This window comes from Pongo abelii, chromosome 1, assembly GCF_028885655.2.
Source record: "Pongo abelii isolate AG06213 chromosome 1, NHGRI_mPonAbe1-v2.0_pri, whole genome shotgun sequence".
NCBI lineage: Eukaryota > Metazoa > Chordata > Mammalia > Primates > Hominidae > Pongo > Pongo abelii.
Genome location: NC_071985.2, coordinates 92088141 through 92098255, shown reverse-complemented (window position 1 = coordinate 92098255; position 10115 = coordinate 92088141). Strand labels below are relative to the sequence as shown.

The 10115-nt window shown below is 36.5% G+C and overlaps 1 protein-coding gene across 1 annotated transcript; it reads right to left on the bottom strand.

The window, feature by feature from the left end:
- Positions 1-662: 662 nt before the first annotated feature.
- LOC100436460 (olfactory receptor 10K2) lies at positions 663-8732 on the bottom strand. The gene is made up of 2 exons (XM_054527398.1): positions 8417-8732; positions 663-3380 (listed from the first exon to the last, which is right to left on the bottom strand). Exon 2 carries the CDS (start codon positions 3317-3319, stop codon positions 2381-2383), a length of 939 nt encoding a protein of 312 aa, XP_054383373.1. The 5' UTR covers positions 3320-3380; positions 8417-8732; the 3' UTR covers positions 663-2380.
- Between the last annotated feature and the right edge of the window lie 1383 nt (positions 8733-10115).

Sequence of the window (10115 nt, the reverse complement as noted above, 5' to 3'; positions counted from 1 at the left end):
TATGATGAATGGGAATTCAAAACATCAATTTATTATTATTGGTTGAGTTTATGCTTAAAACTCAAGTGCAGATTTCTCTGTAAACTAAACAGGCATATGTGGCCTAGTTAGAAGGCCTAAGGGACTTTACTCTGTTGCTAAAGCCAACTAAAAATCTAAACATCTTACCCCTCTCCTGCAAATTACATATGACTGGACAATAGAGATATGTGTGTATGTGCATGTGTGAAAAGAGGAACAGAGAGAGCAAGATGTTCAGTTTTAACACATGGGAGTGCAGGCCCAATGTCAACTTAATTTTTCATTCACATGGAAAAAATAAGAGGAAGGATGAAGTGCCAGGAGAGTCATTTTTTATATTCATGACCTTTTAACACAAAGTGATCCTGCCCACTTGTCAGTGTTGTGGTGTCAGACCCCAAAATAATAGTATCCACAGCTCTTGGAAAGAAACAAGGTTTAAAAGACTATTTATTTAACATCAAGAGTATATCTTCCCACAGATGACCCATGACTTAATCTTCTATTGTTAAAGGTGAATACTTATACATTCTACTCCATTAATTAAAAAAATCACAGTCTTTTCAAGAGGTCATGTGAGAGCATTATAAAAGCATTAATAAAGAAAATAGATCATGTGGACTCAGTATTAATTCTTTTATTCATTAGTATGCAAGTCATTTTATTTGTCTGAGTGTCATTTTTCTCATCTACAAAATGTCGATTATAATATATACTTCCCAGGGGTGCTCCAAAGTTTAGATGAAGTAACATTGTTAAACTGTAGCACACAATGCAGCTATAAATAATTAACACATTAAACTTAGCTCATTTACTTTTCATGAATCAACTTGATATGCTGGAGGCCTGGGGTGGGCAATATGGCCAAGGAAAAGACAACTTGGGGGCCACTGAAATTAATTTTGCATCAATCTGTGATTTTCAACCCCCATCAGCAGCAAGTTTCAAGCTTCAAAGAAATGGAAGAAATGCAATTGACTTACATTCTTGGCAGACGTCCTGAAATAAACAGGGCCTGTGAACAAAACATTCCACTTCCTTCCCTCCTGCTTCAACCCCTAAAAGGTATATGTCATTGATGAAGAGACTGGTGGAAGACAAGGAAAAAACTTAGAAACAAAATAAATCAATCAGGAGACTTTTATTGACAGGTGGATCTTGAAAAGAGTTATAATGTGAGAAAACATCACTATTGTGAAACTTCCTTTTTGCTATCACTCCTGCAGAAAGGATAGAGAATGAAAATATCAAATTGAAGTTCTGGTCTCAAATGTACATGCAAACTCTTGAGTTGCATGGAGAACAGATTGATTGTTCCATATGCAAAGCTTTCCACTTGGTGAATATTTAGTGAAATTGACTTAAGCTTTAACTTGCCTTGCCTGGTCATTTTGGGTGATTTTAGGTCTTGTCATTAATCCAGTCCCCTGTGAATATCTTCAGGGTACGCTGACGAAATTTAGATGTATGCCACTGCATACAAAATTAGAAATGATCATATTTCATTAATACACTAGAAGCATGGAAATGGATAACTTTTCATAATTTTCTAACTTGAACATTATTTGGATATATCTTATGCATCAAACATTGCAATGGCGCTTAACAAGTATCTCATTTAACAATTGTGATCTGATGATTTTGGAAGACTGAGATTCAGAAAACATCTAGAAAAATCCTAGAGATAGAAGCTTCCTGAGTCCCTAGAACAGAGAGTTAGGGTTGTGCCACATTTTGCAGGGTTAGTTTTCAGCCTGGCTGAGATTGGGTGACAGTATTTACTAGAGCCTAAAATTCTGAATATACATATGCTTTCCTATAATAGCCATCTGTTATTTTTCACTCAATTGAAAAAAAAACCTTCAGTAGGCAATAATTCATGTGAGTATGGCAAGCAGTTGTGTTTTTCTAAATTTTATATTTGGAGATGAAGGGAGATGATCTCTGTTCCTGAACATAATTCTCAATTGCTTGATCATTTGTGTTCTGGGAATTTTTTCCTGTATAACTTGTGGTTTACGGTTTGGAAAGAGTAGAATCAAGATTTTTTTCTTTTTTTTTTTTTTGAGAGAGTCTTACTCTGTCGCCCAGGCTGGAGTGCAGTGACACAATCTCACTGCAACCTTCTGCCTCCTGGGTTCAAGTGATTCTCCTGTCTCAGGCTCCTGAGTAGCTGAGATTACAGGAGCCCACCACGGCATCTGGTTAATTTGTGTATTTTTTGGTAGAGACAGGATTTCACTACATTGGCCAGGCTGGTCTTGAAGTCCTGACCTCAGGTGATCCACCTGTCTCAGCCTTCCAAAATGCTGGGATTATAGTCATGAGAAACTGCGCCTGGCCAGAATCAAGATTAATTTTATGACAGGAAAATTGTTCTTCTCACAATTTTACAAAGAGCTGATTTGAACTCTTTATTTCTCAAGCTATAAATCATTGGGTTGAACAATGGAGTTATAATAGTGTAAGATACTGATATTAGAGCATCCTGGCTTGAGGAGTAGTTGGACTGAGGCCTTAAGTAGACAAAGGAGGCACAGCCATAGTGGACAGTGACAATAATGAGGTGAGATACACAGGTGGAAAAAGCTTTGCACCTACCCAGTGTGGAAGGAAACTGAAGTATGGCAGAGAGGATGTGAACATAGGACACCAAGATCAACAATAAGGGGATAGCCAGGACCAATGTACAGAGCATGAAGATGACAATCTGACTAAAGTGGTTATGGTGAGATGCCAGCTTGAGGACAGGAGCAATGTCACAGAAGAAGTGATGTAGTTGATTGGAGGAATAAAACGGCAGGTGAAATACCAAGGATGTGATGATCTGTGCAACAGTGAAGCCACAGGCACAGGCAGCAGCCACTAGTCCCATACACGCCCCATGTCCCATGAGCACTGAGTAGCGCAGTGGGTTACAGATGGCTATGTAACGATCATAACCCATGACTGCCAGCAGGAAGGAGTGAGAGCAGCCAAGGAAGAGGAAGGAAAACATTTGGATGGCACAGCCCAGGAAAGAAATGGTCTTCTTCTGGGACAGCAGGTCAATCAGCATCTTGGGTACAGTGACGAAGGTGTAGCAAATCTCAGAGCAGGAGAGGATGGCAAGGAAGAAGTACATGGGGATATGAAGGGCTCTGTCCAGGACAATGGTGGAAATGATGATTGCATTGGTGCCCAGAGTGAACAGGTAGAGGAGCAGGAAGATAACAAAGAGCAGCTGCTGCAGCCTGGCCAGGGATGAGAAGCCGAGGAAGATGAACTCTCTCACCACAGTCTCATTGACCCGCTCCATGGAGCATACATCATCAGGAGACAATTAGGGAGAGAAGAGGAGTCAGCACAAAAAGAAATCCCTGAAAATAAATAGATTCACAGAAAATTGATCATCAGCACGTGTTCTCAGATTTTGAGTTCTGAACTCATCTTTTCTCCTCCCTCTTGTTTTTCCAAGACATGATGTTGCTAAAATCAGGCAAGCGTTCATCAAACTTTGAGTCTCCATAGTAGTTCTAACACCATAGCCAAAAAGTTCTTGATATTTTTCAGATTCAAACAACCCTTCACCTCCATTCCCATGATGAGGCTGTTACACAGATTCTTAGCCTTTCACTCTTAGATTATCTTGCAGAGCTTGTCTTTTTGGCTTTCTTGTATCCATATTCTCTCTCAAAAAAAATCTTTCCTACAGTTGCAAAGTAAACCATCGGAATATACCATAGTTATCTATAACTCAATGGTTCTTAATTGTCATTCTCGTTACACCTAAATCCCCACTCTTAGTTTTAATCTCTCCATAACTTAGATGCAAATTCTCTTCAACACTGTTTTCCTTACCTCCTGGCAGGAATTGTCAGTTATACTTTTATTATGCTGGCTCTTGTTTCTGTAGCTTTATCCTGGTCCCAAAGTGGAAAAAAATTCTCTTCTTCTTTCTATTCATTAATTTCAAGATGTAATATGTCTATACCTTCTCCAATACCTATATCAGAGTCTTTCCTCTGGCAGGGAGGACCACAGTCTTTCTTCAGGATTCTGCCCATTTTCATCACTTCCCCTTAACTCCTTCTGAAGTCACATTATGGCTCCTTTCCCATGGCCACTCTTATATCTCTGCAACCCATCTTTCTCCTGATGACAGCCTAATCTTTTAAAATATAAATTGTATTATGTTGCTTCACTCTTCAAAAATTTTACTTATGGCTATAGTATAGAGTTCAAACTCTCCATTGTTTCCAAAAGTCTTTCCTTTGGGGAAATAAACTATGTTTCTATGCTCATTTTCAGACCTTTATGGGATATACCACTATTGCCCAAATATGTTCTGTACTTCCTTGCCTCTATTCCTTGCTCGTATTAGTTTGTTATTCACTTTTATTTACAGATATTTTACAGTCCTTCTGAAGCCTCCATTAAAATCTACCTTTTTGAAAGCTTCTTCCTACCTCCTGGTGAAAGGAGTTGTTTCTTCCTCAGAACTCGCATAAGACATTGATTGCCAAAATTATGTGATATTTACTTAATTTTGAAATATTCTAATGAATTGTTCTTATATCTATTTTCTCTACCAGATTGTGTACCTTTGAGGAAAAGATGTGAATTGTATGTATCTTTGCCTGAGCTCTCCTCAGCATCTAGAACCATATTAAGTACCTAACACCTTCTCAATAAATAATTGTTATATAAATAAGAGAGTTAATTTGCCACATTATCTATTTTATGCATGGGCAGCACAGACTTCTTAGAACTCACAGAGTAAGAGAATTCTCAGTGTTATTTCATTCTAGGCACAAGAATTGCTCAGTGTCAAGAATGCTAAGAATGTCTGCACCACATAAAACTAAGTCTGGCCCATTTAATCTGAAAGAGAAATCTCTGTTTACAATAGAAAACTGTCACTGAAGAGAGCATCTGGTCATCAGAATTCGGTGTACCTAAGATGATTCCCAGTTCCTAGTATATTTGCTACTCTTTAGAGCATATTAGAATTCAAATAAGTGAGAGAAAAATCATAACGATAACCTTACAATTATCCCATTAAAAAGTATATTATTAAAATCACCTTTACTAATATTAATAACAAAATTAATAACAATGCATTTTTATGTTACCTAAGAACCACCGAATCAAGAATATCAGATAGTACACATGTATTAAGCAGTGTGATTATAACAATGTGTCAGCTACTAGGCCTGCAATGAAGATACACATTTAAATAAGACCCAGTCCCGAGCCTCTAGTTCATGTTTCAAGGGTGAGACACATTCAGAAGAAGATAGTATTAAAAATGTGGTGATTGAGATAATAGATATGCATTTGAAATTATAGGAGCACTCAGGAGACAAATCTTGTATACATCCTTGAAAAATGGTATGTATTTTTTGTTTATTTCTGGGTTTCTTTATATATGTTATGAAAAGCCTGAACTAAGTGTACTTGGAGAAATATCACAACACAGGCACTATTTAGTTTCTGAAACTTTTAATCTAAATATATAAATAGGGCAAGTAAGTACATTTGCTTCTCCTTGCTCCTGGAAGAGTTGCAAGGATGTTTTCTGCTTGCATATTCTACTTTATATCACTCTCTTCCTCAACCCTATGAAAGGGACAAATAGTCTCCTCCTCCTCTATCTTATTCCTCTGGTTCTTCGCCCAGTATCTAGCACAAGGTTTTTTTTTTTTTTTTATTGCCTAGGTCATTGGCATATTTATTACTAATATACTATTAACTTTCAAATTCTATAATCTATAGTTTTTATTACTACTAATAAATTTCTACATATAGAATCTGAAATTTTACTTTCACAAGTACATGCAAAGTTGAGAAATGTAGGAATGAAATAGGCTTTAAATTTAGACAGATGTAGGCTTTAATCCTGACTCTGGCAAGTTCTAGTGGCAAAACCTTAATAAATTCTCTAAGGCCTATTTTCTCATTTGTACAGTAAGAATAATTCCTGCCTCTTGGGCTATCATGAGAATTAATTCAGGTAATATATATGAAAGAGATTTGTCCCATAAATAAGGAGTGCTTAGTAAGTCCTTCTGTTTTATTACTTCATTGTTGTTCTATAGGTATTGGTATCAGAAATGTTTTCATCAGTGAGGTAATAAGCATTTAACTCATGGCAAGTTATTGAAACTGATTTTTCTGTATTTTCCCAGGAAGAGAAAATTTAAGAGAAATTATTCTTCCCTTGAGGCTCTCCGAACCTGACTGAAAGTAACTTGGTTTTCCATGGAGTTCTGTTTTGCTCTTGGAGGGAGGCCATACATATTTAGGCATCAATCTCAACAATGCTCCTAAAGACTGGAGCAGATTGTCTAACAATTCTCATGTTTTATGATTTCATGATTTCTGTTACTGTCTAAGCACTATAGATACAATTATGAATAAAATCATTGCCCTTTTCTCAGAGAAGAAAGAATCAAACACCTATTCATATTATAAAACAGCCTATAAACATTATAAAATAAGTATAAACAAAATGTCCTGAAAATCTGGAGGAAAAACCCAATAATTTTAGGGAAGGCTTTGAAGAACAAGTAGTATTTGAATTTCACCTGTAAGAATTTTAATAAAAGTACTGGCTGAGTCTAAATGACATTACTTTTCTAGATATTTTGATTGAACTAACTAATCTTTTCTTTAATGTTGATTGGCCTTTCAGAATTAAAATGTAAGTTTACAAAGGCCCATGAAACAAGAGACACTAATTGTTTTCTCTTTTCTCTTCTTCTGTTTCCTTACAATAAACTTCATGTTTCATGTTGAGGTCACACACTCAAAAAACTAGCAAACAAGTAGACAAAAACAAAGAAGAAAAAAACTCAGTTATGTTTTTTGGGGAGCATTATTCCATTGTATCAGTCTCTCAATATTGCTTTTGATGTTTCCAGGAAGAAAAAATAGAACACAATTTTGGTATCAGTTTATTAATCAAAATTTAGAATCATCTTGTAATAATATGAGGCAAGTTGACATTTATTACATGCTCTGTTTGTTCTAGATTTGGTGAAAATACTGTTACATATATTCTCTCATTTGGTCCTCACAACAACCTTATGAAGTATTTATTACTTTTAATATCTTTATTATAAAGATAAGAAATTTGAGAATCAGAGTTTGGGGACTCCTCTTAAGTTCACACAGCTGGTGGAACCAACACTAGACTACAGTACAATCCGTGTGTGTGTGTGTGTGTGTGTGTGTGTGTGTGGTGAGAAAGGGAAAGCAGTATTCAACACTTTCCTTCCAAATAAAGCCATTTCAAGGAAAAGACTTCTGCTACAATTTTGTTATGGGCTCAGTTTTCAACTTTGCTATGTATTAGCTACAGGACTTTGATGTGTCTGAATCAATTTTCTCATCTTTGTAATGGGGTTCATTCATTCTGATGTCAGCTAACCTAACTTTAAGATTTCTTTAAAATGGATGAGACAATGCGTTTGTAACAGTTGAGTGGTTTCACAGATATTATTTATGTAAGTATAACTTGGAATTGAAAACAGGCAGAGAGTGCTGCTAGTTTTGAGAAGAACATACCTTTCACACTGCTTCCCGTACCTTTGTTGGTTTTGGGAGGGATTTAATAAAATAAAGATCATTTCACTTTTCAGGACGGGGAAAGGTATGTTGCAGTAGTTCTTGTCTCTTACTCAAGAGGTCTCCAGAAAGACAGAGTCACAGTTACAGTTGCATATGGTCTTAAAGATCTAGGTTAGTAGTTTCATCGGACAGATGAAGAAATTGAGCTTCAGAGAGTGCTATGAAGTTTCTAAGACTAGAAAACAACTGAGTGGATGTGTTAGCAACGGAACAGAGGTCTTTTTCAGAAGAATGTGATTTCCACAGTATTAGCCTGCCTTCTGAAGATATTTATTTCACCGATAATTACTTTCTCTTTTTTGGCAGCAGTTACTTATGGTGTTCTTTTCCTAAGTCTATGTCCTTGTGCTAGTGTTTTTGCCTGTTTCTGTTTTTTGGTTCCCAGAGGGCAGGGTTTCTTAGTCTTTATATCTGTCAATTATAACTATTTTCAGAGCATTTATTAAGTTCTCAGCCATGTATTAGGTATTATATCTTTGTGTAGGTCCTATCCGATACAGTCCTTTCTACAAAAACGTCATTATTTAAAATTTTTAATTAAAATATTGTTGAGTGCCCTGTCAAATTAAATCAGAACCAAGAGAGTGCATATATAAATTTAGAAAGAAAAATGAATCAGTTTATTTAAAAAAATATAAAATTTATATGCACAATTTTGCAGAAAAACACTTTAAAACTTAAATAATCCTGATTAACATTATTTGATGTACTTTTAATTGTGAGTCTCTCTTTCTGTTACTGGTAGTACATTTGCATGGGCTCATCACCCTTCTTCTCTTACCTCAAATGTGAAAACATAAGTCCTGCCGGAAGATAGATGTTTACGTTCATTTCCTGTCCATTGCCCAGTTTCTCAATGTTGTAAATGCTTAGTCCAAGCAAGATGGATGTCTGTTATTCATAGAGTGCTTCCATTTTCCTCTGCCTTTCCCTAAGAGAAGCCAAGGACACAGAGGCTACAAGAGACAGAATTCAAGTTGACGTGTAGAATGGAAAAAGGTCAAAATGGGTCACAGGCTACTGAGCTTTACTCAGAGGTAGAGATGTGATGATGGTCTAGGGTCTTAGACCCAGACCAAAGTCAAATGTAACCAGTCTCCTGCCATTTTATGTCAATTGACCAAAGATCACAAGCCACAGCTGACAGTGACCATAAAGCAGTAGGAATTTTCATTATATTTGTTGGCAGCAGGTGGTTCTTCTGTGGGTCTCCTGATGCCAAAGCCATTGCCATGGAGACATTGCACTGGGTTTAATTAACTACTGAGTTGATTGTGGGAAATAGAGGCAAGTCACTAAATGCCCAATTGCTCAAAACGGGGCCCAGACATTAGGGCTTAGGGAGCAGAAGTCTCTAAGCCATCCTCAGATGCAGCAATTTTAGAAAATGTGACTAATTTTAAGCTTATTTCTCATTTTGTTATGTTATTGAACAGATAAAAGAATTTTTATGCAGACATTTTATAATAATAGATGCATTGTAAAACATGTTGGTTTAACTGAAAATCTGATTTTGTACTCATAATTGAAAGATAGTTCTTTGTTAGGCTGAGAAGGTAAACTGGGCAATGGCTTTTTAGAGTGAAGATTGTGCTCAGAATAAGCTGACGGAAGATTCATTTCACTGTCTTAACCCCTGAGTTGATTTTTTCCATCTTTCTACTCCATCATCCATAAATGAATATAGTGTGCTGTTATATGTATGAGACACTAAATAAACATGTGCTGAATGTTGAGTGAATAAATGGTCGTATTCAACAATACCCGAACTACATAAATACCTCAGCTAAATAAAAATACCATCATTCATTTTCTAATCTCCAATATTTCTGGTTTCCACTTTCCTCATGGTTCAACTGGCAATTAATATAATTTCTTTTTTTATTATACTTTGAGTTCCGGGATACTTGTGCAGAACGTGCAGGTTTGATATATAGGTATACGTGTGCCATGGTGGTTTGCTTTACCCATCAACCCATCATCTATATTAGGTATTTCTCATAATGCTATCCCTCCCCTAGCCCCCAACCCCTGACAGGCCCCAATGTGTGATGTTCCCCTCCCTGTGTACATGTGTTCTCATTGTTCAACTACCACTTACGAGTGAGAACATGCAGTTTTTGGTTTTCTGTTCCTGTGTTAGTTTACTGAGAATGGTGGTTTCCAGTTTCATCCATGTCCCTACAAAGGACATAAACTCATCTTTTTTATGGCTGCATAGTATTCCATGGTGTATATGTGCCACATTTTCTTTATCCAGTCTATCATTGATTAGCATTTGGGTTGGTTCCAAGTCTTTGCTATTGTGAATAGTGCTGCAATAAACATACATGTGCATGAGTCTTTATAGTAGAATGATTCTTAATCCTTTGGACATATACCCAGCAATAGGATTGCTGGGTTAAATGGTATTTCTGGTTCTAGATCCCTGAGGAATCGCCATACCGTCTTCCACAATGGTTGAACTAATTTACACTCCT